The sequence below is a fragment of the Hibiscus syriacus genome, unplaced genomic scaffold, assembly GCF_006381635.1.
Source record: "Hibiscus syriacus cultivar Baekdansim isolate YM2019G1 unplaced genomic scaffold, ASM638163v2 tig00110621_pilon, whole genome shotgun sequence".
In the NCBI taxonomy this organism is placed as follows: domain Eukaryota; kingdom Viridiplantae; phylum Streptophyta; class Magnoliopsida; order Malvales; family Malvaceae; genus Hibiscus; species Hibiscus syriacus.
This window is the reverse complement of record NW_024062802.1, coordinates 1,514,664-1,542,354: the sequence shown is the minus strand read 5'-3', so window position 1 is coordinate 1,542,354 and position 27,691 is coordinate 1,514,664. Positions and strand designations below refer to the sequence as shown.

At 36.2% G+C, this 27,691-nt stretch overlaps 6 protein-coding genes, 1 long non-coding RNA gene and 1 pseudogene across 7 annotated transcripts; 5 read left to right on the top strand and 3 right to left on the bottom strand.

Annotated features, from left to right (window-relative positions):
- Window positions 1-386: 386 nt before the first annotated feature.
- Window positions 387-2,740, top strand: LOC120136222 (rRNA-processing protein UTP23 homolog). Its single transcript, XM_039152326.1, has 6 exons — window positions 387-699; window positions 791-871; window positions 1,078-1,198; window positions 1,568-1,870; window positions 2,409-2,474; window positions 2,644-2,740. The coding sequence occupies exons 1-6, from the start codon at window positions 509-511 to the stop codon at window positions 2,731-2,733; spliced, it is 852 nt and encodes a 283-aa protein (XP_039008257.1). The 5' UTR covers window positions 387-508; the 3' UTR covers window positions 2,734-2,740.
- Window positions 2,741-5,817: 3,077 nt separating this feature from the next.
- Window positions 5,818-9,446, top strand: LOC120136255 (annotated as a pseudogene).
- A 374-nt stretch (window positions 9,447-9,820) lies between these two features.
- On the bottom strand, window positions 9,821-16,141 carry LOC120136256. The gene is made up of 10 exons (XM_039152350.1): window positions 15,834-16,141; window positions 14,511-14,873; window positions 14,280-14,416; window positions 13,893-14,006; window positions 13,703-13,786; window positions 13,206-13,382; window positions 12,370-12,526; window positions 11,748-11,908; window positions 11,538-11,664; window positions 9,821-11,417 (listed from the first exon to the last, which is right to left on the bottom strand). Exons 2-10 carry the CDS (start codon window positions 14,832-14,834, stop codon window positions 10,056-10,058), a joined length of 2,643 nt encoding a protein of 880 aa, XP_039008281.1. The 5' UTR covers window positions 14,835-14,873; window positions 15,834-16,141; the 3' UTR covers window positions 9,821-10,055.
- Window positions 16,142-16,963: 822 nt separating this feature from the next.
- Window positions 16,964-18,450, top strand: LOC120136263 (protein COFACTOR ASSEMBLY OF COMPLEX C SUBUNIT B CCB1, chloroplastic-like). The gene is made up of 4 exons (XM_039152354.1): window positions 16,964-17,346; window positions 17,417-17,543; window positions 17,783-17,935; window positions 18,053-18,450. Exons 1-4 carry the CDS (start codon window positions 17,019-17,021, stop codon window positions 18,237-18,239), a joined length of 795 nt encoding a protein of 264 aa, XP_039008285.1. The 5' UTR covers window positions 16,964-17,018; the 3' UTR covers window positions 18,240-18,450.
- Window positions 17,298-27,294, bottom strand: LOC120136266. The gene is made up of 3 exons (XR_005517321.1): window positions 27,158-27,294; window positions 17,365-17,370; window positions 17,298-17,307 (listed from the first exon to the last, which is right to left on the bottom strand). It is a non-coding gene; the product is annotated as an uncharacterized LOC120136266 (long non-coding RNA).
- Window positions 18,504-21,406, bottom strand: LOC120136262 (cytochrome b-c1 complex subunit Rieske-4, mitochondrial-like). The gene is made up of 2 exons (XM_039152353.1): window positions 21,160-21,406; window positions 18,504-19,326 (listed from the first exon to the last, which is right to left on the bottom strand). Exons 1-2 carry the CDS (start codon window positions 21,329-21,331, stop codon window positions 18,683-18,685), a joined length of 816 nt encoding a protein of 271 aa, XP_039008284.1. The 5' UTR covers window positions 21,332-21,406; the 3' UTR covers window positions 18,504-18,682.
- On the top strand, window positions 23,188-26,212 carry LOC120136257 (subtilisin-like protease SBT4.3). Its single transcript, XM_039152351.1, is given in 12 exon segments — window positions 23,188-23,283; window positions 23,439-23,530; window positions 23,617-23,708; window positions 23,790-23,852; window positions 23,855-24,035; window positions 24,112-24,392; window positions 24,395-24,597; window positions 24,679-24,773; window positions 24,858-25,073; window positions 25,145-25,256; window positions 25,343-25,556; window positions 25,629-26,212. Coding segments are annotated over 12 exon segments (2,196 nt in total). The 3' UTR covers window positions 26,180-26,212.
- On the top strand, window positions 26,549-27,410 carry LOC120136264 (light-regulated protein 1, chloroplastic-like). The gene is made up of 3 exons (XM_039152355.1): window positions 26,549-26,750; window positions 26,943-27,101; window positions 27,234-27,410. The coding sequence occupies exons 1-3, from the start codon at window positions 26,575-26,577 to the stop codon at window positions 27,307-27,309; spliced, it is 411 nt and encodes a 136-aa protein (XP_039008286.1). The 5' UTR covers window positions 26,549-26,574; the 3' UTR covers window positions 27,310-27,410.
- Window positions 27,411-27,691: the final 281 nt, after the last annotated feature.

Genomic DNA, 27,691 nt, shown 5'->3' with positions numbered 1-27,691 from the left:
AAACAAGAATTGAATAATTATTTTTTATCATATAGAAGCAATAATTATCATTGCATTATTATATTAGAAAAATAATATGAAAGTATATAATATTTTTAGAAGAAAATAAATAATTTAAGAGAAAAATAAAAATAAAATTAATAAAATATTTAAATTATGAGATTAAAATTGTTATTATATTATGTTATGTTATTATTTTTATCATATATTAAACTATGAATGAGTTATTGTTATAATATTTTAATTTATTAATTAAATTGTAACTTAAAAAAAGAAATAACCCATTTATAATTGAGCTAATAATTGAATGACCTACCGTATATTTTATCCTTACTTTTATATACGAAAGGCTACTAAACCCACCCTCAATATTCTGAAAGCAAAACCCTGGTGGCGTCCATCAGAAATCTAGACTAACCGGAAAGTGGAAACTGTTGCGGTTGGGTTTTGGCTGCTTGCCGTGGGTTATCAAGTTCTCAATTACTTTTAGCACGAGAGAAGAGGAAATATGAGATTCAAGAAGCAGAAGCGTATCCGGAAGGCGGTGAGATTCTTCAGCGTGTGCTTCGGGTTCAGGCAGCCATTCAAGGTTCTTTGCGATGGAACTTTCGTGCATCACCTTCTTCACAATGACTTAACACCCGCCGACAAGGCTCTCTCCAATTGTCTCTCTGCCCCCGTCAAGCTTTTCACCACCAGGTTCAACGCTCCTCCTTTTGCGGTGTAAGTATCCAGAAGTAATTGCTTTTGTATGAAAATCTAACCCTTTTTCGTCATGTGTGGTTTTCAGCTGTGTTCTGGCTGAGCTGAAAAAACTTGGTGCTGCCCAATCTGCATCATATCAAGCAGCTCGTAAACTCGCAGTTGCAAGGTAACCCGTTTCTCTTTTGAGCCTGTTTGGGGCTAATTTACTGGTACTATCACTTTTGATTCTGAATTTACTCTTAGTTTCTGTTATTTTGACAATATTTCTGTGAAGTTGATTGTATGCGAGAAGTTGATTGTATGCGAATTTTCTTAATTTTGCCTTTTCTATGAATGTAATTTGTTTGAGCTGTAATTGAAAATCATATTCAGATGTGATCATGAGAAGAAGGTCAGTGCTGATGCTTGCATTGAGGATGTCATTGGAGAAAATAATCTTGAGCACTTTTTTGTTGCTACCCAGGACGCTGATCTTCGAAAGAAACTTCAGAAGGTAACTTTTTTTGTTACTATTCTATGTTAGTTGGACTAGGTGTGAGTGTTAGATATGGATATGATATGGTGTATGTTTAATTGTCGTAGTTTTTTACATGTGTATTTGAAGGGAGCTTGGGGGTGTCATATCACAACATTAATATTTGGATATATGCTGGATATGATATTTCATGAAAAATAAAGAATCGGAGCAATAGTTGCTATTGCTCTATTCTTTTTTTCTTTTTGTACAAAGTTCCTTCAAGGATATAACATATTTTGATTTTAGCTTAATCATTTATGCTGTTATTCAATCTCCATTATGGAGTTTTTATTATAATCTTCCTATGAATATGTATTCTGATTTTGTGTCTTTCTCTTCCTTTAGGTGCCTAATGTCCCTTTAATATTTGGTCTACGGAATTCCCTTTTCCTTGAGCAACCATCAAAGTTTCAGCGTGATTTTGTAAAATCTTCTGAAGAAAAACGCCTTCATTTGACTGAGAAGGAATTTAAGGCACTAGAGAAGAGGACTGCTAGTGCTTCAGAAAATGCGGATGAAGAGGATTCGGTTGACGAAGAAGGCTTGGGTCATCACAATCCAGGGCTGCAGCCACATAATACCAGGAATTATTCTGGAAAGGAAAGAGATGTAAAGGATAGAGTTCGATTTAAAAGAAAGAGAGCTAAGGTACCTTCAAGTATCCATCTTCCAACTTGTACTTTTTTGGTCACGGTTGTACTTTGCACATCTCAATCTAATAATTGCAGGAAATCATATGGTTGGTGCATTTTCTATAACAAAGTGCAAGTTCCCTAAATTGCTTTTGGAAATGTCGCCTGTGATTAATGATTATAACATGTTAGTTGGGAACATGCAAATGTAAATAAACCAGCATTATGCAAAGTTGACATCTATTGCCATAACCGGTGTCAACCGAGTAACAATTTCCCCCCTTTACACACATCCAAACACATGCCATTAGTTTGAAAAGTTAAAATCATTTGATAATTAGAATCATTTGAGGGATGTTGATTGCTTGGAGATTGTTTTATCACGTCTTGAAGCTGAAGCAGAGTTCAGTCCTTGTAACCAAATTCTTTTATTTAACATTAACTGGGTTATAGTCTAAGATGTATTACTGCTGTGATATCATTCCCTTTTAACTGCTATAAGGTGCCATCATAATGCTCATGGGATTGACATTTTTTCCTCTTGACATTTATAGGGTCCAAATCCACTTTCAGTTAAGAAGAAAAAAAGCCGTGAAAACCCAAATCGTCCATCTGGGAAGGTAAACTTGATTTTAGTGTAGAGAGCATTGCCTGTTTTTCAAATGTATTTACCAAGTCTTTGGAATTGAGTTAAATAATTCAGCCTCCAGCTCCTTTATTAATTTGAGCATTGGATTTAAAGGTAAATTTTGCCTTCATACAAAATTTTATATATAAGTCTCTTTGCAGGAAGGTGATGATGGCAATGCCGATAACAAGAGGAAAAGGAAGAGGTCGCGCAAAGGTAAAACACTTGCTGGGACAGATGGTGCAATATAGTAAGAAAGAAAACTTGGCTGTAATTCTGATGGTAACCCAACCGCAATGCAACTTATTTGTTCAATTGAAGAAGTGCTCTATGGTTTTTATGATTTTTTTTCATTCCAGGAAGAAAATTGTTATGGTTTAGGTACTTTGGGGAGGAATTGACTGTTGAGTTGAGGGGATCAATTCATGTGCAAGGTCTTATCTTTGTTTATCACTAATCTTTTCTTACTTTTTCTACTTCCCATGGCATTGCATTGTGTTATGATTTTAGAGAGGAGTCATAAATCCGGCATCGTCTGTGCATTAGAATTGGTCTTGGGATATAAGTATTCACATAATCTTCAACATGTGAGGTGTCTTTTGTAGATAAAAACCGAAAGGTTCAATGGGCTAAAATAGATCATTCGTTGTATGTTGTTATGGATTGTGGCATATGGTATTAGAATCTATTTCGGGGTACCGTCAATGTTCTAGATGGACCCTTTTTGGAGTGATGAGGATGGCACTCTCCTAGAGAACCATCCCAACACGATATAAGTATTCATATTAATCAATGGTTGTGTTGGTGGATCACATGTTTAAGAACATAGTACAAGTTTGTTTGAAAGGACAACTTTTAGAATTTAGCTAGATGGATGTACTAGTGAATATGTCACCCTTATTTTGTTCTGTAGTATGGCATCCTATTTATGTACATGCCTTGAGAGTTCAATGTTGTAAAAATCAGACCGTTGGTTGAAGTCTGATAATTGACATCGGCCGAATCTTACAACCGAGATGATTCCGTTGGAGTAAAGCTCACCAGATTTGGGTTTGGTTTGCATCGTAATTTTGTCAGCAAGAAGAGATGAAGTGAGCATTTACATTTAAAACTTGAAAATGGTGTTGATTTCAAGTATTCAAAAGTGGCACACTCACTGATGGAAGAAATGAGTAATCTAATAATGCACGTGATTTGTGAACCGACAAGTTGAATAACATGAAGCAAAAAAAAAACGAAACCCCAAAAGTCATCCAAGTCCATGTATTTTGTAAGCATTCAGGCTTGTGACAACCGACAAACATTCAGCTCGATTCTTGGCCCCTTTGAGGTTCCCAAGGCCATCCACGGGTCCACCCAGCTTGTTTCTCGCAATTACTATAATAATAACAATATTAGTATTATCTCATAAGTAGGAAAATGAAATGGATGGTCCCATTCCCTATAATGCATCTCCATATCTGATATGGATGCACCAGTTCAGCTCAGCCATCTCGCTACATTGCAAATAAAACTGCTCTGATTTGGTTGGGAAAGTCTTTAAATCCTATGATAATACCTGTCATGTTATTGTTCGAATACATTCATGGATAGAGATGGAAGTAAGATTAAATATTAAAATATAATAATTTATTAAATATTTAAATTTAAAATTAAGAAAGATAAAAAATTATATCTAATATTTAAATTAATAATAACTTAAAATGTTATTTTATCAAAATATTTGAAGGGTCAGAATCATAACTCCTATCCTATAAATGACTCTATCCCTACATACATAAAATGTAGACTATTATTCAAACATATCAATCATTTAGGTTAAAAGTCATGAATTAGGTTAAAAGTTATAAAATGTATATTAAGACGTAATCATTTTTCAATAAATTATGTATATATATATATATATAAAGTACTTCAATAATTCAAAATACATGGTAGTTCATAGCTACTTATTTTTATATAAAAAATACTCACTGGAACTTGCATAATTACTTTTTCTTCCGTTTAACAATCAACTCAAAATAAGTGTTTTTGTTATATAAAAAAATTTAAAGTGTAATCAATAATAAATTTAAATTCGGATATATAAATGTTATTCACACAAAATATGAATTAAGATATTGGGGATGTTTAAGGAAATACAACATAATATAAGGCTAAAAAAAATTGTTACTGAAAATATTAATATTTTTTAATATTTTTGATATAACGCTATCTAAAATGTTAGTTTTTCTACTGAAAATTTTAGTATTGAAAATATTCATTTTAGGTAACAAAATTAACATTTTCGGTAAAAAAAATAATATTTTAAATAACACTCTATTAAAAATATTAAAAAATATTAAAATTTCTAACAACACATTACTTTATTCTTATACTAGGCTGACATACAACAAAATTACCATATATAGTAATTAAGAAAATAATAGAATATTATAATATTCACCTACCTTCCCGACAGGGTCAAAGTCAAGGACTGGTAAGAAGTCCCTTCAGTTAAATGATCCAATTTCATGTTCAGTCTTCTCTTAAGTTTTAATAGTTCAGTTTAATACCTTTTAACTTTTTATTAAGAAAAAAAATAATTTTAACCCCTAAAATTTAATAATTCAATTCAACACATATTTTTCAACGTTGATTTTAATCAAAATTCTTATCAAACACTAAAAAATCTCGTAAATCATTATTACGAGGGTAAAGTGCACAAAAAGTTTAATAGTTGGAGAATTCAACAAAACAACACCATATAATCAGATGATCATTTTATAATTTTCATATTCGATAGATTCAACAAAGTATCACCTTATAGTCGGGAGACCATTTATATATTTATTAAAAAAATAAATTTTGTTCCAAAAAGTTTATTACGATGTCTAAACTTAAATATTAAATAAACTTAAAACATTTAAATTTATAAAAAATAAATTAAATATCCGAATTGGATCACTATATTATTATTTTTATAATAAATAAACAACTACAGTATAAAAAAAATCAAAATCAGGGAACAATAAATCCATACGCTATAAACTCATCAACTGAGTTGTAGTGATCATCTGCATGGCATATTGGCATGTGATTGAGGTGTGAGATACGTCACTAACAATACATTAAAAACATAAATTATGTAATGTAAGAATGGCCGAACCTCACGCCGGCTATGTTTGTCTTCTTGTTCCCCTCTTTAATCTCAACCCCCCCCCCCCTTTTAACCTTTTCTTCTTTAAATATTCAATGTTTTCTTAAAGTTAAACCAACAAACATACAAACAAAAAGGTAAAACAAAGAAGAAAACTGGTTTTTCAAAGATGAAATTTGTTCCATTTTGGCTCCCATGAGGCTTTCTTTTCACTGTCACTGTCACTTCTCAAAGTTTCATTTTTTGTTCTTTACATTTCACCCCATTAGTTTCCATAAAATTCTTGCCGGCAATTTCTTCTTTCTTTCTTTGTTTCGTTTCTAATCTGTAAGAAAACTCAGTCCCCAAAACAACAATGGGGTTTCTCTGGTTTTTTCTCTTTTCTTTCACCTTATCACTCTCGAACTCCACCCCAGATTCTACTGTTCTGCTCAGCTTCAAAAACTCCTTTGATGACCCTTTAAACATTTTGTCCACTTGGAACTCATCTTCATCTCACTGCTCATGGTACGGTGTTAAATGTGCTAACTTTTCTGATAAAGTCACTTTTTGTCGCTTCCTTACAGTGGGTTTTCCGGTGAGATCCCCGCCGTTATTGGAGACCTTAAGTTTTTGGAGGTTCTCCAGCTCCAAGCTAACAATTTTTCCGGCCAGATTCCGGTTCAGATAAGCTCTCTTCCTTCTCTTACAGTGCTCAACTTGTCTTTCAACTCGTTTTCCGGGTATATACCAGTTAAGCTCATTGGTACTGGAGGCTTGAAAGTTATTGACTTGTCTAATAATCTACTTTCTGGTAGGATTAGTGTTGATAATTCTAGAGGATGTGAGTTTTTGACTCACTTGAGGTTGTCTAATAACTTTCTTAGTGGTAATATTCCCCCTGAGATTGGTAATTGCAAGAATTTGAGGACTTTGTTGCTTGATTACAACCTTTTACAAGGCAAGATTCCGGCTGAAATAGGCCGAATTTCCGAGCTTCGGGTTTTAGATGTTTCTATGAACAGTCTCACTGATGTGATCCCAAATGAGATAGCAAATTGTAAGAAACTATCAGCTCTAGTGTTAACCAATTTGATGGATTTTGGTTCTGATGGGAAAACAAGCTCCATGGATAGTTTTCGAGGAGAATTCAATGTGTTCGATCTCGGTGTTCCGGTTGAACTGTTTTTCCATTCTAGTTTGCAGGTTTTGTGGGCGCCGAGAGCCAATCTTCGTGGCCGGTTGCCTGCTCGATGGAGTGAGGTTTGCTCACTCAGGGTCCTAAATTTGGGGCAGAATTATATTGATGGTGTGATACCAGAAAACATTGTGATGTGCAAGAACCTTACTTTCTTGGATTTGAGTTCGAATAATTTGTCCGGATACCTTCCATGGCAGCTACATGTTCCTTGTATGACATACTTCAACATTAGTAGAAACAATATTTCTGGTAACATTCAAACTTACAACAGGAAAGGCAGCTGTGACGGGACCGTGATCTCTTATGGACTAGCTTCTAGTTCCGTTGATATGGACCATACATGGGTTGAATTCACATATGCTAATCTTCCTTTCCGGGGTTCGAAGATGGGGTTTATGATAGATGAGAGTTTTGCAATAGTCCATGATCTTAGCTGGAATTGTTTCACTGGTTCGGTTCCAGTGTTCTTCGTAGCAGATCAGTTATTGGAAAGCAACAATACATTTTCATACAGGTTGCTACTGAATAATAACATGTTTAATGGTTCGTCTGGTCGGGAGCTAATATCTGATTGTGGTAAGCTGCAGAGTGTCTCGGTTAATTTGAGTGACAACAATATAGTAGGTGGGATGGGGAAGGTCTTTCTCCTTGATTGTCTACAGCTAATAGAGTTTGAAGCTGCATATAATCGGATTGAGGGATCCATAGATCCTGGTATAGGCAACTTGACGACACTTGAACGGCTTGATTTTAGAGGAAATAGACTCTCTGGATCTTTGCCGAATCTGTTGGGAAAGTTAAAGAAACTGAGATGGATATCTCTTGGAGAGAACAATTTAAGTGGAGAAATTCCACCTGAACTTGGTCAATTGGCGTCGCTTAAGGTTCTCGATCTTTCCCACAATGCTCTTACAGGATTTATACCTGCTACCCTAGCAAATGCTTCGAATCTTGAAACAGTTTTACTAGGCCACAACCGGCTTTATGGGGAAATACCCTCATCTTTATCTTTGCTTTCTCATCTGACTGTTTTGGACCTTTCGTTTAATGATCTTTCCGGTCCAATACCAAGTCTCCAACATCAGACTAATTGCAGTGCCTATAGAGGTAATGAACGTTTGTACAACAAATGTCCATTTTCTGGACTGTCCTCGGAGGTGCCTAGCTATCCTCCACCTAAATATCAGAAAGAGAGGATCTTGAAGCCCGTCATAATTGCAACTGTAACTTCAGCTTCTGTTCTTCTATGTATGGGTGTAATCATCTGTCAACTTAGAAGAAAAAGGGTCAGAAGACTTGGTACACTGAGAGGAAAAGTGGTTGTGACTTTTGCAGATGCTCCTAAAGAGCTGAATTATGATAATGTAGTTAGAGCTACCGGTAACTTTAGCCTCGGAAACCTTATTGGTACTGGTGGATTTGGTTCAACCTACAAAGCAGAGTTGGTCCCTGGCTGTCATGTAGCTGTAAAGAGGCTTTATATTGGTCGGTTTCAAGGTATCCAGCAATTTGATGCAGAGATAAGAACTCTGGGAAGAATTCGACATAAGAACCTTGTAACTCTAATGGGATATTATGCTGGGGAAAATGAAATGTTTTTAATTTACAATTATCTTTCTGGTGGAAATCTTGAGACTTTCATTCATGACAAGTCCGGCGAAAATGAACAGTGGCCAGTTATCTACAAGATAACCGTGGGCATAGCTCAGGCTCTTGCTTATCTCCATTATTCATGTGTACCCCGGATAGTTCATCGAGACATCAAGCCAAGCAACATTCTACTTGATGAGAATCTTAATGCCTTCCTTTCGGACTTTGGGTTAGCTAGGCTTTTAGAAGTTTCCGAGACCCATGCCACCACAGATGTTGCAGGCACATTCGGTTATGTAGCACCAGAATATGCAACCACATGCAGGGTGTCCGACAAAGCAGATGTGTACAGTTTTGGTGTCGTAATATTAGAATTGCTGTCGGGGAAGAAGTCCCTCGATCCATCATTTTCTGATTACGGGAATGGATTCAACATTGTTGAATGGACTAAGATGCTGATCAAGGAGGGCCGTCCTTCAGCTGTTTTCTCTGCTGAATTGTGGGAAACTGGACCTAGGGAGAATCTCGTGGGGATGCTACGGCTTGCATACGCCTCGACAGCGGAGACACTTTTGGTTAGGCCATCAATGAAGCAAGTTCTTGAAAAATTGAAGCAACTGAAAACCTGAAAAAGAGAAGCTGTCGTACAATGGCGACAGGAAACACAGTAGCTTTTGTCCACAAATCCTTCAACTTCCGCATGTTGGAATGAGGTAATGCAAAATCAGAAGTCTTGATAATGCAAATTCTGCAATTTCCAGTATTGTGGCATGCCAAGGATTGAAGTGTTAAATGATTAAGCACATTTTTAGGAAGGGAAAATGAGAAAATTATCAATTTCATTTTGCATAACATGTCCATTATATACTATTTCTTTTTACCTGTGATAAGAGAAGGAAAAGATCTTCCATTTTGGGAGTAAAAAGCTTTCATGAATTGATATGTTTATCTGCTTCTTGCAGAACTGGTTTGCAGACTGTTGTCGAGAGATAGCAACCGGCCAACCGCCGTAGCACACACACGAAAACATGAAATCAACATCGCAGGCGTGCAAATAGAAAAAAATGACGACTTGGCTTATCACTAGAAATTTGATACAAAGTGCATAGATGATTGGTTGATTGACGGTTATAGGAGCATATGACATGCAACTCTTTATTGTACATATTTTAATGCAAATTCCTTGTGGCATTTCTATGTTTGTATTTGCTGGTACTACATCAGGCCCATGGCAAAGTTCACAAGCTATAAATACTAAACTGTTATAAGTCTAAATCCATGACATCATATATCACATTATTCAACTAACATAGAGGGAAGCATTTTGCAATCAGAGCCTCCAACATTATTGGATATAGACAGTCGATAAGATCAAAAGAGTAAAATATGTAAAAAGGAAAAAAGAAGAAAAAAAGGTCCCAAACTGTGATATGAAACCTTCCCAAATGAGTTCAGTTGGCTCTTTGTATAGTATAGGTGTATGTACAGAAGTCTATCTCATAGTCTTGAAACCTAGAAGTCTCTTCTACAATTCCTCTATATATAATTATAAAAATGAACCTCCCATCGAATGAGGTATTCATTCAGCATACCTCCAAATTATATCCTAGCGGCTCATAACCGATAAGGCTTTCCAGTCATCGGAAACAAATTAAAGGACCTCTTCAGTTATCCCATGACCTTAAATATGGTTTTCCCATTGGATCATGCAAAGCAGAATTTGGATGTGGCAAGTTCATCCATACTGGATCATCAGCAGCCATCAGCGGGGTAGTTGTATCACGAGTACCTAAATAATCAAATGGATGAGCAGCTTGCTGCATACCATTTCCAATTAGTCCAGGAGTTACACCCCTCATCATTCCATTGTTCCTCTGTGGGATGAACTGCTCGGTAGAGCCCATTGATTCATAAGGGCTGCTTGAATGAAATTGGTTACAGTGAGATAGAACACTAAATAGGCTCTGATCTGCATTGCTTGCACTCAACATACTCTGACTTTGGCCACTAAAACCATCTGAACCAGCCCATTCACCACGAACTTGATGCTCTCCGGTAAACCAGCTTTGACTCAACAAATCTCTATTATTCAACTGATGTTGGAAAGGTGCCGGCATGCGGGCAGGAGGCACAGCCCAATCTTGCAAATTTCCCGAAGGCAGGTGTTCTTGACTTGGGGTCATGTATCTACCTCCATCGGAGTAAATATTATGTGGCATGTTTTGTTGCATATAAACCTCATTCTGCCCCTTTTGCTTCTCTTCTAACAGCAAAGATGATTGCAACTGCTCCTGAAATTGCCCATTAAAACGACCATCGTCCATCAACAGATTATTTGGGGGCTGGAAATCTGGCCCTGCCTGTTTCTGCTCGCTATGATATGACGACACTCCCTGATCCTTGAAGAAAGATTGAAGCAGCTCATTTCGGTCCTGATTTGTATAAGAATTAAAGGGAACATCCTCAGAATGTCTATGCAACAAAGCCTTACTGGTACTCTCTTTATGCAAGTCTGATTCCAGAGCAATCATTTGGTTCTGTTGGTCTTCGGTGTCTTGATGAATGAATGAAAATCCACTGGTAGATGTGTATTTATGGTCAGCAGTGGAGTCATTGTAAGAGTGTGGAATGCTATTTGCTGGCCAGACAATTTCTGAAGAAGAGACGGGAACATCCTGACCAACAGTTGCACCAGCAGTGTTCAAATTGTCTGAGTGTTCAGATACATCTGAAGATGCAACATCTGATTTTGCGATATTCTCATTATTTTCAGACTCCTCCATGTGATTGCACAGCTGGCCATGATCAATAAAAGAAATTCTCTGTGGGGATTGATTTGGTGCTAAGGCCAGAACAGACTCCCCATCTTCCATGCTGGACTCACTTTCTGTGGCTTCAGTATCCTTCTCATCTTCATGCGACTTCTCAGGATCCTCTTCCTCTACATCTAGAGCAACCAAGTTTACATCAGCATTGTCTTCCCGATCCTGAAGCTTTAATGTGTCTTCATCTTTATCCTCCTCATCCTAACACACCCAAAAAATAAAATTATAGTATCATAGAAAATGTTCAAAGCTGCTGACAACCACACCCCAGAAAAAAAACTCAACATATACTAGGGGAGAGAGTTAAAGAAGGAAATAAACCTCCAGCAGCGAATTTAGATTTTCTTTCATCTCCTGCTCCAACGACTTGGTTATTTTCCATTTCTGTGACTGTATTTCTCTCCAGGTTGCATATGACGCAGGGAGATCTTCTTTTACCAGTTTCAACCTATTTAAACAACATTAGTTTGTGCATAGGTATAGTGAAAATTCTAATAGTTTCAAGAAAGAATTGTTCGTTTCAGCACTCACCAATGTTCATGCAACCTCCTCTGTTCTTCTTCTAAGAATACTTCATATGGTTGCACATGTAAGGTATCAATGTCACCTAAAACACAGGTGAGAGACTTGGATTGAATGCTTCTACCAGACTGATCCATATTCTTTAAAAGATCATGCTGCTTCTTGCTTATCTGAAACATATCAAAGACAATTAATACCTTAAGTATCTTCAGCACAAGAGAGAATGCTGAACGGTAATAGACATTGAAGAAATACTTGGTTAAAGAATATAACAGAAGGAAAAGATACAAGAATCACAGGTATGATATAATCATTATTCATGCCTCATGGTATAATGGTGATAACCGGAGTTTATAAAGGTTGTAAAGTGACAAGATAATCAAGCAGTGGCAAAATCATATCTCAGTAGGAAAAATAATGTTAGGAATCTGGTAAGTGATTCAGCTCATGAAAACGGATAAAAGGAAGCTTACTTCCATGCTTCAGTCAGCCAATCCAAAGTTTAAATAATAATTAATCATATATCAGAAAGGGTAATTCTAATTCAAGGAGATACTTGGTCAAGATAAAGGCACCTACTCAATATGGTCCAGGAATTTATAATTTTATACCAATTAAAGCAACAACTGACCTTAAAACATGACATATATTTAGCACCATCACACTGCTGAATATTGCGTCTGCGTATCTTGTCACATTTTTTGGGTCTTGCTTCCACAGTCAATGCATAATCAGGAGCAGTCGAGAGCATTTGACCTTTATTCTTGATCATCCCTTTCTCGTACATACTAATATCCATGAAAACTAATAAGATTCATTCACCATGAAATAAAAATAGAGTAAAACTTAAAGAAACTACAAACTAGTGTGGCCACAACAACAAATTCCCACCAGGAGACCTAAATTCTGCAAAAGTTCCTTAAACAGTCATGGTTCATAATTTCTTGTTCAGCAAATACGAAAAGATTGAAAATCACCTAGAAACCAAAAAAAAACGGTAAGAATAAAGCACATAATCATCCTAAGAGCTGAAAATAGCATTACAAGCTGAGAAACTTCAACGTGGACATCTGCAAAAGTTCTTGTATAGAATATATATAGTTCAAACCTTGTAAGCAGCAAAGCATAGAGTTTTTCCTTTGGTAGGCACACAATTTACAGATAAGTAATAATGAGCAAAAGCTATGCACTACAAAGTGGCCAATGATAAAAATAACTTTATAAGAGAATAAACAAGCTACAATTTCTTAACTTGGAATCCAAAAATATCACATTCGTCTAAATAAATCACTCTCATATCCTTTTGCTGTTAAAAAAGAACTTGTGAAAGAACTACAGAATATGAATTACTAAACTCAGGCAACTCTAAGAAAGCCATATTCAAACTCTCATTCTTGTTAATTTTAACAGTCAAGCAAAATGATAATACTAGCAACACGGTGGCTCATGACGGAAAAAAGACATTACCTTCCTCGTATCTTTCCAACCTTCACAACAGAAGAATTCTGGTTATCACTACTGCATGCTTTCTCATCTGCAACCCAAGAACAAGATTCAGAAGTCGCTGTAACATCCTGCTCAACAGTCTCAAGCCTGGGCTCATTTGTATGAGAGAAAACCTTTTTTTTACCAACCCTTTTTGACCTACCAAAGAAATTGATTGTAACCCAAAAATGAGGCTTCCTCTTACCACATAAAAGAAACTAAATGTTCAATAAAAACTGAAGAAAAAAGGTTCAGTTCTTCATTTTTGTTTTGAACAACCAATTACAAGGGTGAAGCTCAAATAGGGAACCGGTGTATTGTATTCCATGTTATGATGTTATGCAGTGAAGCTAGTAAACAAATTATGGGACATCCTTGCCAAATATATGTTAGCTGTTAGCACCAATTTCACAGGGAAGAACCTTCCTCTGCTAAAACTGGTCACTTTCCAGAAAACTGAACGTGTAACAGATACAAACCTCCATAACTTCTGCAAAATTTCTTTTTCTGGGTCTTTGGAGCTTTCCCATTTCTCCTTCAGTTTCTGCAAATACTCTATCATACTGCCACAAAGGAAAAAAAATGGCATGACCGTATTATTAGGCACCAAATGCACATTTTTGAAGAACAGATCATATGCATGGGTAAATTTTGTTACTTTTCACATACTCATTGTGGTATTCCTGTAACTCTGAGTAGTATGATTTATTCTCAGCCTTTAAACGTTGTTCCTCTTGAATAACTGTATCAGGGTGAAGATGACCCAAACAAAGTGATGTGCCCCTGTAAGCATAAATTCCAGTCAAATCTAGCAGACTCAGCCTACAATAGAGTCCTCAAATATCATATATCTTGAAAACAGAACCAGATAAACAAAATAGAAAATAACCCAAGAAATATTTTCTTTATAATAAAGAACAACAAGTCACAAAATTTAAGTGTGGTTTAATGGGTAAACATATTTGCCAATGAGTGGTTAATGGGAACAACAAGAAGAAAGGATGCATTATCCAGCCTGCAAGGTGAGAAAAATGTCAAAGGTACATATACACTTACCATTTAAGAAAATGATTTCCAAAGTGAAAGTTATCTCCAGAAAATAATGCTTGCAGGACCCGCTCTTTGTCTATCCCACTGGGAAGAAACTGCATCAGAAAATTCCTCTCATTTTCAGACAAATGAGTCTGCCAAACCTGTAACAATTTCAATGTAAATTCCTAAAAGGCACTAGATTAACATACATGGGAGACTAGAAGTAATTTCGATAATGAATAACAAGAATATTACCTCATAAGAAAGCACCTCTGTCAAGTCCTCTAATTCAAAAATTTCAGGACAAAGAGTCAAAACATCTGCCAAGACCCTATGACAATGTGTTGTGGACTCAGTAAATGACCTTAAATGCCTCTGACTTAAGCCAATTTGTTCCCTTTTGGCAACAACTTTTTTTTTGTTCCCATCCCACTCAAGGGAAATACAACATTTTGTGTTCGAATCATTTCTCGAAGGCTCTAGCTTTAGCTTTTTCTTTTTGGTTTTGCATTGGTCCAAAGAATTGCAGCCAGTAATACTAGCACCATGCAGCCGCTTTCTCCGCTGATCAGCTGCCATTGCTATCAGATGTCAAAACAACCGGCAACCAACATTTTCCTGCATGTGCAAGCAGAAAACCAGTATCAAATTGTATACCACAGAGAAAAACCAATGAACCATTAAAATTAAAAGCAGTAACCTTTGAATAAGAACAGATCATAAGACCTTTTAACTAGACCTTTTAAATGCGTATATACACATGGGCAGAGCCACCAAGGGGAGCTGACACCACACTTTTTTTGGAAAAGAAAAATCCTTTATTAAAATCTATATTAAAAAAATTAAAAACAATATTGACACCACTCTGAAAATAGTTCACACTCTAATCTAATTTTTATCAGAAACAAATCAAATTTGGTTTCGGCTTTGGGAAATAAGGGACCCCGGTTGCTTTCAACCAATATATAATATGCCAGAAAAGGAGCTTCACAATCATAGCAGAAGGCGCATCAAATCAAATAATCTGAAGAAGATAACCTGTTTCTTTCGAATTAACTAAAATAAGCAAACAGATTATACTTTTTTTCTTTTTGTCATGCTAGTCGAGACACAAGCCAAACAAAGTCATATGAAGTACAGCAACAAAGATAACAAAGTTGAAAATTTAACATTTACACTATGTATATTTATTCAACTCAATATTTGTAATTGGATTTAACACAGCATTCAGTAAGCAGCTCATAGAAACTCTATCCACACACAAAAAACTAACAATTGCAACACGGGCCCAAAAAAATATACCTTTTTATAATTGAAGCAAATACACTTGAAAATTAAAATAAAGTAACAATCATCGAACAAAAAACTAGCCCCGAATCAGAAACAAAGGAAAACAAGCAAACAACAGAGAAGCATTGAAAATCCATAAACGAAGCAAGGAAAGACAAACAAAAAAAGTAGACTTCAAGATATATTGAAATAAAGGAACCCCTTCAAACAAATAAAAAACCAATCCCGAATAAGAAAAGACAAAGAGCCCAGAAAATATTTCTTTTCAAAAAAGCAAAAAAAAAGTACCTTGAAGCAAGGGGGAGCAGTGGATTGAAGAAAAGGGGAAAAGGGTTGTGAGTTAATTGGTATTGGAAGGGATGGCGAGAGAGAGAGAGAGAGACAAAAAAAGAAAAGGGTTTGTGTTAAGTTATCCAATAAAACTAAGAGAAACACACACCAAGACTAGAGAAATAGATAGAGAGAAGGGTGGAATAGAATTACAATGGGGAAAGAGAGAGAGAGGTGGGGACGGGTACGGTTTTTCGGAACCGTTATGTGAAGGCATTGAATCGTTCATTCTCGCTTAAGGGGCTCGGCTCTTGCCCTCTCTCCATTCTCCATCAGATTTGATATTTTCCCCATGATCCAAATTCAAAATCTAATTTTGATTTAATTTGATTACAAATAATTTTTTTAATAATAATGTTAATTGAATTAAAATTTAATTTACTTAAAACTAAGAAATGAGAAAGAAAGAAATATTAATATAAAAATCTATTAATTAATTGAGTACTTAAAAATATTTATATTATCTCAATTTGTATGAGTTTAAATCTTAACATTAGTTTTAAAAATATAATATCTCTATTTAATAAAAAAAATGTTAATATGTATTTGTGTATGTAATTGATCAATAATTATGTCTCGGTTACTTAGCCTAGCAAAAGGGGAGGGGTTGATTGTAAATAACAAAAAAGTCATCGGATCCCGTGGACTTCTGCTTCTCAAAGTAAACGTTTATTAATATATTAGGACAAACTATGTATTTAGTCATCTAAATATTTCTGAAGTTTCATTTCAGTCATTCAATGTTTTTTAAATCATACCTAAAGTTATGCTTTTATTCTGTTTTGGTCATCCACCTTTTAAATTATAATGATGATGTTAACATGTACCATAAGATAATATCACATCATCCTTAAAAAAACTACTACGTCAGTAGTTCTATTTTTTTTTAAAGGATGACCAAAATGGAATAAAAATGTAATTTTATGTGTGATTTAAAAAATAGTTAAATGACCAAAACAGAGTCACAAGAATAGTTAGATGGCTAAATAAGAGTTTATCCTACTTTTATACGGTTTGATGCAGGAACAAATGGTTAAATCTGGGCCACAAGTGTGTGACCATCACAGAAGGCTGGGCAAAAATAAACTGGTTAAACACTCAAACCCGAGTGGCAGATAATTCCTGTGTGTTTCTGGGAAGATAATGGCAACAAAGATAATATCCCCACATCCACACCCTCTCTACTCTTTCCCTTTCCCTTCCAAATTCAGCACCAACCACCCATGGGCACCACGAGTTTCAACCCCTCCCCACAGACACCATGTGGCTGCTCGACTCTCCTTGCACCAAACCATCGTCTCAACTTCTGCTCTTACGGACAATCTTCAACATTACATACAAAACGCAGATTCCATGTTTTTTCTTGCAGACACTGCGGGTTATTCCTTGTCTAGCTACTACACTTCTCTTGGTCTCTTTGTCATCTCTGTTCCTGGACTTTGGTCCCTCATCAAACGCTCTGTAAAATCAAGGTACCTTGAATTGGCACAAGTTTCTGTTTGTTTATTGGCTGAGTTTTTTGTTGAGCAGTTGCTGGTTTCAGATAGTGCAGAAGACATTCATAGGGGAAGGAGCTGAGGAGAAGGCACCAAATCAAGTTGCTGCAGAAATTTTATCTTTCTTCACTCGAAACAATTTTGCGGTCACCGATAGGGGAGAGACTATCACGTAAGTTTTACCTGTTAACACCGTTATGAGAGGCGGACATAATTTTATACTAGAGGGAACTTATAGAATCTTATGCAGTCTGATGATATAAAATACAAAAATAATAATAAAAAAAAAAAATTCGGAGAAACGTTGATTGACAACTCTCCCTCGTCTATCCCTGCCACTGATTCATCTTTTTTGGGGGATAAAAGAGAATTTTTTTATGAAGCAATCAACAAGCTTTTGATTTTTTCAAGGTTCGAGGGAATGATGGTTCCAAGCCGAGGACAAGCAGCATTGTTGACATTTTGCACCTGCATCAGCCTTGCAAGCGTTGCCCTTGTGCTCACCATTACATTTCCAGATGTGGGGAATAACTGGTTCTGGATCACTGTTCTAAGTCCACTGGCGTAAGCACAAATGATTACCCTGCAGTTCTTTTTTTTTTTGGGGGGGGGGGGTAATTTTTGTTGGAATTGTAGTTTGAAGTTAATACTACTATCTTATCATGGATGGAATGAATGTAGAGGAGCTTATTACTGGAAGAGGGCATCAAGGAAGGAGCAGATCAAAGTTAAAATGCTCATTGCCGATGATGGGACTTTGTCTGAGGTTGTCGTTCAAGGAGATGATCAGCAAGTAGATCAAATGAGAAAGGAACTCAAGCTTAGCGAGAAAGGCATGGTCTACGTGAAGGGCTTATTCGAGAAATGACAATAGATATGCACTCCTGCCTATATGTATGCTTTAGGCCTTATGGGAATAGACTTTAGTCATCTGTGTTTTTCCTGCCCTGCAAATTTTGTTTTATGTTGTCTACTGCAAAGTTTAATGCTGGAAATGTTCAAGAACACAGTGGAGCACCATTATTTTACACTGAGAAACCAAAATAATTATATATGGAACAGCATCCTTTTATAGTGAATAATCAAAGTCTAAAGAGTATCGATATTTGATTCTCCGGAAAATCCGAGAAAATTATTCAAAGTTCAGAGCAATATCAACTGGCGGCAGTTGCAATGATCCCAGTTACAAAAACTACACTAATGCCATGAAAGTCCAGGGCAGCAGAAGCAAAAATCTGCAGCAAACCTTCGGCATTGTCTAATAAAATAAAAAAACTTGTTGAGAACTCAAAAGACCATAAAATGCTATTCTCAACCGATCAGCAACTTGTTCTCCTCAAAGAAACTGTAGGTGGGCACTTCCAGGTTGTAGGGTGCTGGACCCTTGCGAATCCTGCCAGAGACATCATAATGAGAACCATGGCAAGGGCAGAACCATCCACCATAATCACCAGCATTCGGCAAGGGAATGCAACCCAGATGTGTGCAGACCCCAACAACTATTAACCACTCTGGATTCTTAACCCTTGCCGCATCCTCTTGTGGATCACGAAGAGACCCTACATCAACACTGTTTGCCACCTTGATATCTTCCTCGGTTCGGCGTCTGATGAAGACTGGCTTTCCACGCCACTTAACAGTTACAGTGCTGCCAGGTTCAATGCTGGAGAGATCAACCTCAAGAGAAGCCAGTGCAAGAACATCCTTACTAGCTGACATGCTCAGCACAAACTTGAGGATAAGCAGACGGATAAGAGATGCATACACAAACCTACCACCTGTCAGGACAAAGTAGGCAAACGCCCTCTTGCTAGGGTCACCTGGAGGAAAACGTTCGTGGTTGTATTCATCATAAACAATTTTAGAACTGGGGTTCTTAATAGCTGCCACTGTTGGAGGAACATCAGGAATTACACTGCTTTCACTTCTTGGGGTGAGGGACTCAGAAGCAAAACCTAAAGAAAACATTACAAATTGTATCTTAGAGAATAAAAAAATGAGAAAAAAAGAAAAGAAAAACCTTTTTCCACATTTCGGTATTTGAATTTCAGGAAAGGAAGAATATTGCATCGCAAATATCATTTCATGAATGTGGAATTGGAAATGTAAAGGATTGTCCCATACAACCACAATTTGGGTTAAGAAAACCTAGAATCGAGCCTCCATTGCAAGGCTTTTTAAATATTGGTTCTCAAAGGGCAAACAGTGGTTTCATAATCAGTAGGTTTCACTTCTCACTGCTCATCCGTAAGAAATGATTAGAACCACTTTCAGAAACTATTTTTATGACTTCAAACAAAAAAAGAAAAGCTAGCCACCGAGGATCAACAGAAAATATCAAGCATTATTCTAGTACATTGAAAGATGCTCTAAAAGAGGTCTCTCTCGCATAACTTCTAAAGAACACTACAGCTAATGAATCCTCTGTTGCTCAAAGGCATGTTAAGCTGATTGAGTATACTCACTCTTAACGAGGATCATACGCAGTAGATGAAAGCGAACAAACCCATAGCTACCAAATTAGATCAACAAAGACACCTTCAGATCTCTTTCTATTTTTTTCACACAGGTGCCTTGCCCCAAACATCAAATTCTTTTTTCACCTTAAAAAGGGTGTTTAATCAGCTAAATCTATAACCTTCAAGACCGTATTCTGATCCAAGTGTACTACAATTTAACTAATTTGAGTGTTTTGCTAAATTCTATAAGAAATGCAAGTAACTTTGATTATTCGCACAACCAAATCAATAGGATAAACAAAAGTAAGAAACAGCAGTCAAAATGGTGCAAAACAAAGTCTTAAAGTTCATCACTTAGAATTGGAATATGAATACAGTATTATAATGAAAACCTAACAGATAATATTATTTGTTATGACTACCATAGAAGGATGAAAAACTGAAACAAAGAGGAGAAATTGATAGGCAAAAGGAAACCCTAATCTCTGATGGAGAATTTGATAGGCAGAAGGAAACCCTAAATGAGTATAGAAGACAGCTTTCAATCTCCTTCTGTTGTCTATAACATAAGCATGTTTCCCCAAAAATCAAATTCCCTTTTCACCTTAAAAAAGGGTGTCGTAATTAGCAAAATCTATAACATTTAAGACCATATATTGATCCAAATGTACTATATCCTAAATTCCATAAGAGATGCAAGTAACTTTGATTATTCACATATCCAAATCAATAACATAAACAAAAGTAAGAAACAAAAATTCAAAACGATGCAAAATAAAGCAGGTACTAGTCTAAAAATTTCATCATTAGAATGTGAAGGATGGAAAACTGGAACGACAAGAGAAAATTGATAGGAAAAGGAAACCCTAAGCTTTGGAGAGAAGAAGGAAATCAGGAGTGAAAGACACCTTTCAATCTTTTTTCTGTTGGTCACATAGGAGCCTTACCCCAAACATCAAAAAAAAATCACCTAAGAAAATGGATGTCTAACTAAATCTGTAACCTTTAAGACCACATTTTAATCCAATCATACCATAGTTTAAACTAATTTGAGCGTTTTTTCAAATTCCATAAGAGATGCAAGTAATTTTGATTATTCACATATCCAAATCAATAAGATAAACAAAAGTAAGAAACAAAAATCAAAATGATGTAAGATAAAACGTGTACTAATCTTAAAGTTCATAATAAGAATTCGAATATTATAGCGTATGTCGGTAACATAACAAAAACCTAACCAATAATAGAATTTGTCATGAACCGCCATAGAAGCAAGAAAAATTAAACCAAAGGGAACTATTATTATGACAGGAAAAAGGAATCTCTAACCTCTGGAGGGAAGAAGGGAGTGAGAAGCGAGAGAGAAGGAGGAGGTGGATCTGAGACCATCAGAAGAATCGGCGCCGTCGATGGAAGGACGAGCGGCGATTGCCGAGGTGGCCTGTTGAGGCCTCCACGCAGACGGACAAGAGGCGAGCCTCCTCGTTGCTGCTCTCAGCATCTTCAATTCGATTGGGTTCACAGCGAGAGAGAGAGAGAGACAGAGCTTTCTTCGTTTATTTTTCTTGCCTTTAAGATTCTTCCTATTCGCTGGGGACATCGAGCTGCATAGCTTCATATACGAATACAGTTAATTGCGACTAGAATCCCTAAACTATGTTATTCATTCCAAACTAGTCACTAAAATTTAAAACACTATATTTACCCTCAAATTATAACCCTTCCATTAATCTAATATTAATTTTACCATTAATAATATGTGTTAAATATTTAATTGGTTAATAAATAGTAAACCTTAATCGATGTTCCTAAACCCTTTTGAGTTAAATATATTTAATGAAATTAAATTTCTATTTAATTTTGATATGTATCACAATTTACTAATTATTCTAGTGATTTAATAAAATATCTTATTTTTAATTGTGGTACATTGTTCTTACCTTATAAGGTTAATTTTTTAAATTTACTGTTGGGATAAGTTCAGATTTAGGATGATAATCTCCGACCCAGTTTTAGTATAATTATATTTTATATATTTAAAGATAATTACAATAATACTTCTTTTTCTTTTTTAATTAGATCCCTATTTTACATAATAAAAATAATATATATATTTGTGTTGTATCGTATAAGATTAGGTTCATATTTTCATCTAAAAAATCAGATCAATTTTCGAGTCGGGTGGAGTCTCCTTAAATCTGGATTGAGTAACGGATGGAGAGATAAAATGTTTGAACTAATAAAAAAACTCGGTCCGATCCGACCTATACTTATCCCTAATTATATGATGCAAGGGTAAAACTTAAGAAATTATTTTCCTAGTAAACGATATTATGTTTTTGTTTTTGTAATTAAAGCAAATATATATAATAGAGAGATAAAATACTGTTACACAATGTAAAACTAAACTTTTTAGTTTTACATAAATTTAGGATCGTTAGATGAGTGAAAATAGATGACTTAGGGGTTGTTTGTTTGTCTCTTAATGGAACCATTCAACGCTGAATTCAACGCGTTTGTTTCGCACATCTGAATGATTCAGTGCTGACTGATTCAACAAAACAATGCTGAATGATTCCGCACATAAGTACATTCTGAATGATTCAGAGCCATTATCAAACAACATGTCACATTCTGAGCTAATTCATACAGAGCCTCTGAATCATTCAGCATTTGAATCATTCAGCGCTTAATCATCTGAAGTAAACAAACAACGCCTTAGATTAATGGTAGGAGATGAGAAGATATTCGCTAAAGAAAAAAAAAACAAGAAGTCAATTTCAATCATCCAATGATCCTGAATCTGTTGTAAGTGGATCCTAAACCCCTCTTTCTCTATCTATATATATTTCATAATATCAAAGAAATCCTGAATTGGCATCTCAAATCAATGCATTAGTGTGAGCATATGATGATAGTAAGATTTTTGAAAAGGATGGTATTTAAGTCAATATCTCAAAATTTATGAACATAATCTTATAAAATACTGCATAAACAATACGATCTTACAAAACAGTGAACATAATCAGTGGATGAAAGCAGAAGAAAACGAGCTTAAAGTCCGAGTTCATCAAATAATAAAATGTTCCTTATTTTGAAAAGTTATGAACATAATCCGTCCAGCTGCAAAATATTAGGAACCGTAAATACTACAAAAAGAACACAATCATAGTGAACAAATATATCCTGAAATGGTTATAAATCACAATCATTTATGGCCTGGATTAAGTTGACTGATATTCAAAGAAAAATATTAAAGACTCCAGCTAATAGGATAATAGATTCAATATTTTGAATCCACTATAAATTACCAGTTATGATTTATGTTTGATTCATACACAAACAAAGAGAAAAAGAATGAGAAAATCTAGTTTCTTGTTGTTTCTTCACATTTCTGTCATCCTCATGCTTTGCATGAGCCTTTCTTCTGGTGCTGTAGAGGAAGATAGAAAGGTAAGTATTTTCTTTTTCTTTTATGTCTTTCAAGTGAATTTCTTATTATTTGAATGAAAGGAAGTTTGCGCCTAGCATAAAATCTTGGGTCCGTCCATGTTTTAAACGTTTTCCTGAAGCTGGTTCATAAATTATAACAACGTGTGATGATGCAGGTTTACATTGCATACTTGGGATCACTCCCCGATGGAGACTACAGTCCATCATCCCATCATTTCAGTATACTTCAATCACTTCTTAAACAGAGGTAGGACTAAAGGGTTTTGATCAGATAAAGCAAATTTTATTCTTCTTATTGCTGTTGTTGTTGTTGATTGTTTTGCCTGTCTCCAGCTCTGTGGAAAATTACATAACCAGAAGTTACAGAAGGAGCTTCAATGGGTTTGCTGCGAAGCTCACTGATGAAGAGGCAAAGAAACTTGCAAGTAAGTGGTGTAAAAGCTCCTTCTTTTTTCATTCAATTGCATTGCCTTGATGGTACATTTTCACCACTTCCAAATATGCAGGCTTTAAAGGAGTGGTTTCGGTTTTTCCGAATAAAGTTTATCAACTTCAAACAACAAGATCATGGGATTCATGGGATTCAATCAAACTGTTAAACGCAATGCTACAGCTGAGAGCAATGTAATTATCGGTGTCCTCGATACCGGAATCTGGCCTGAGTCGGATAGCTTCAGTGATGAAGGCTTCGGTCCTCCTCCCAAGAAGTGGAAGGGATCTTGTAACGGTGGCCTCAACTTCACTTGTAACAAGTAAACAGAGTTCGTTATTTGTAATTCCTCTCTTATACTTGTAGTTTACTAACGAAAATCAGTACTTATCTTACAGTAAGCTTATTGGAGCTCGAACTTACGAGACGGATTCTGCAAGGGATACAGAGGGTCATGGATCGCATACAGCGTCAACGGCAGCCGGAAACATCGTAGGCAATGCTAATTTCTTTGGACTTGCTGAAGGCACTGCAAGAGGAGGAGTTCCATCAGCAAGGATAGCTGCATATAAAGTTTGCGGTGCTGACGGGTGTACTGCAGAAAACATCTTGGGAGGCTTTGATGATGCTATTGCTGATGGAGTTGATATTTTAACAGTTTCATTAGGATCGGATCCATCCGATTTTATTCGGACCCTGTAGCCGTTGGTGCTTATCATGCAGCTGAGAAAGGCATTCTTGTCATGCAATCTGCAGGCAATAGTGGTGCATCAGGGCTACAATCGGTTTCGAGTGTAGCACCATGGATACTTTCTGTTGCTGCAAGCACAACTGATCGTCTTTTCATCGGCAATGTTGTTCTTGGAAATGGGAAGACACTAACCGTAAGAACCATTCTGCTCCATATTTATTAATATCATACTTTCTATTTCATATCTATTATATCATGGTTTGCTCTCAAGCAGGGATTTTCAGTAAACTCTTTCAGTCTTAATGGAACAAAGGTTCCGCTGGTTTATGGATTACAAGCATCAAGTGGGTGCGATGAGGCCAGTGCTCGGTTGGTTCCATTGACATGCTGCATTTTCATTTACAAAGATTTAGAATTAGCAAAATGATTGATATTTGGTGGTGTTTTTTCCAGGGCATGCTCTGATGGTTGCTTGAGCAGTACTCTGGTAGAGAATAAGATTGTTGTATGTGACAACTTCAGAGGTCTAACGGAAGCTCGTCGTTCCGGTGCTTTAGGATCGATTCTAGAAACTTTATTTGATAATGTTTCATTTGTTGTTCCATTTCCTGCTTCAGCTTTAAGCATTGAGCACTTTCATTCATTCGAGTCCTATCTGAACTCAACCGAGTATGTAAATTTCCCTTTACAGTGACATGTTATGCGAATCGAAACTGATTCCTTTCATCTTTGTGTCACAGAAAAGCTGTAGCAGAAATATTAAAAAGTGAAACAATTGAAGATTCTACTGCTCCTGTAGTTGCTGCATTCTCTTCAAGGGGACCTAGTGTTATTGTACCAGACATTCTGAAGGCATGTATTTTTCCTATAAGCCAACAGTTATCTCTTGAAAACTTCGATTTTTAAAGCCTTTTTCCCCTTAATGCAATGTAATGCAGCCTGATATAAGTGCACCAGGAGTGGATATATTGGCTGCATTTTCACCAGTTGCTGCACCATCGTCGACCGGAATTGATGAAAGGCATGTTAAATACAATATAATGTCGGGAACCTCCATGTCCTGCCCTCATGTTGCTGCTCTGGCTGCATATGTAAAAACATTTCACCCTCATTGGTCTCCCTCTGCCATCAAATCTGCTCTTATGACCACCGGTAATCTTTCAATCCATCAAACTCGACTTTTATTAGCTTGTTGTTTTGATCTCACTGTCTTGTTTTCAACAGCATCGCCAATGGATCCGTCAAAAAATCCAGACGCCGAATTCAGTTATGGATCCGGACATGTCAATCCTGTGAAAGCCATCAATCCTGGACTTGTATACGACAATGTTGAAGGCGAAAGCTTAAGGTTCCTGTGTAGTCTTGGATACGATGAAGAAAAGATCAGAGCAGTAACAGGAACTAACGTCTCCTGCCCTAAAACCTCTAACAAAGTGCTGCCAAGAGACTTCAATTATCCTACACTTTCAGCTCAAGTTAAACCAGGTGAATCATTTACAGTCCATTTCCCAAGAACAGTCACAAATGTTGGCGTAGCAACATCTACTTACAATGCAACAATCTTTTCCGACTCAAAGCTCGAAATCGAAGTGATTCCAAAAATTCTATCGTTCGAGTCTTTGACGGAGAAGAAGACATACAATGTGACTGTTAAGGGAAAAGCTTTGAGTGAACAATCAATGGTATCTGGATCGTTGAGATGGTCAGATGGAATTCATATGGTTAGAAGTCCAATTGTTATTCATTCGTACGAAGGTTTGTCTAAGGCTGTATAAATCTCATGGCTGAACCGGCAACTCATATTAGTTGCTTCCGCTTCACGTTAGTCAAGTTCTTGCATTCTATTAATAATGTAATTTACATTTCTGAGTCCTAAAAGTTTCTGTATCTATTTGCAAGAAGTATAAAAGGATGTAAATTCAAATTATATGGAAATAAATTGATTTTTCATTATGATCTGTGTAATAGTGTGTATTAATAATGTAAATTTTAAGGCATTCCACACCCTTTGGATAAAGCCTCCCGAAAAATGACAAAAGCAAAGCCAGATATTTATTTCATGCATCAAATATCATAAACCCTTCCCTATAAAATTCAATACCCTCTCTCACTCAAATTCACTCCAACACCTTAATTTCACATATACACTCATTATCCAAAACATTCCAAAATGCAAGCAGCAGCAGCAGCAGCTCTCAGCATTGACCCTATTCCTACTCTCTCTCCCTCCAAAGCATTGACCCTAAGGCTTGGCTGCTCCACTGCTTCCCGTGGCCGCCGCCTTTCGATCAAAGTAACCGCCACCACCTACGACACTTCCATTGTTGACTACAGCTTTATGCTCTCGTAAGCCTCTATTTTTTTATACTTTAGCATAATAAGCGAACATAAATGAACAGAATATGCACGATTCACGAATAGTTCATTGAACACTCTGTTCATTTATATCCCTAAACTGGATACAATCAAGATCACAGCTTGAAAGATAAGTTTTGTTTTTCATTTGACACAAAAAAGAGCTTTAATCGATGCCTTAAGTGTGTTTCCAGCAGAGGCGTGTGAGACAATAGGTGGAGATGCATGTGCTGCAGACATATACCCTGAAGTGAGGCTACAACAAGAGGCCAGAACCAACTCTCCTAGGACCACAACCGAGTCAGTATGCAGAGAATATATTGAATACAATGATGCAAAAACGTATTAATTGTTTGCTCAATAAGTTAATCAAATCTCTGTTTTATACATTTGTATACATATATAATAACTCCTACCATTTTTCTGACCAATGGTTTCATATCGTTTGCGCTTGTTCCGCATACGTACATGCAGGGTTTTCTGCGCTGAGGCTTGTGATGATCTGGGTGGAGAATTCTGTAGCCGAGAGTATCAAAGGGGAGTGTATTAGAAGCTATTGACCTAGTCACCAGGATCCTCTGCAGCTTTGAGCATTGGAGATATATATGTATGTATATACAAGTGTATAACTACATATAAACTTCCATAATTATATATCATAGTTTCGATTTGGAGAAGAAGACAAGTAAAAGTTTATGGTATTTCCAAACAGCTTTACATAATAATGATAACAAGAATGTATATTACTTGGTTTGGCTGTAAACAGACTAATTCTGTTACGAGAAATCAGTGTCTTCATAGTAAATTTTGCATCGATACACGTGTTTCTAATTCGGGAGCACCAACTATCCAATTCAGAAAAGCTAACGAGCCAATTCGGTAAAACTAACGAATAAATGTATCCTATCGAATTGAACGGGGACAACCAGAAT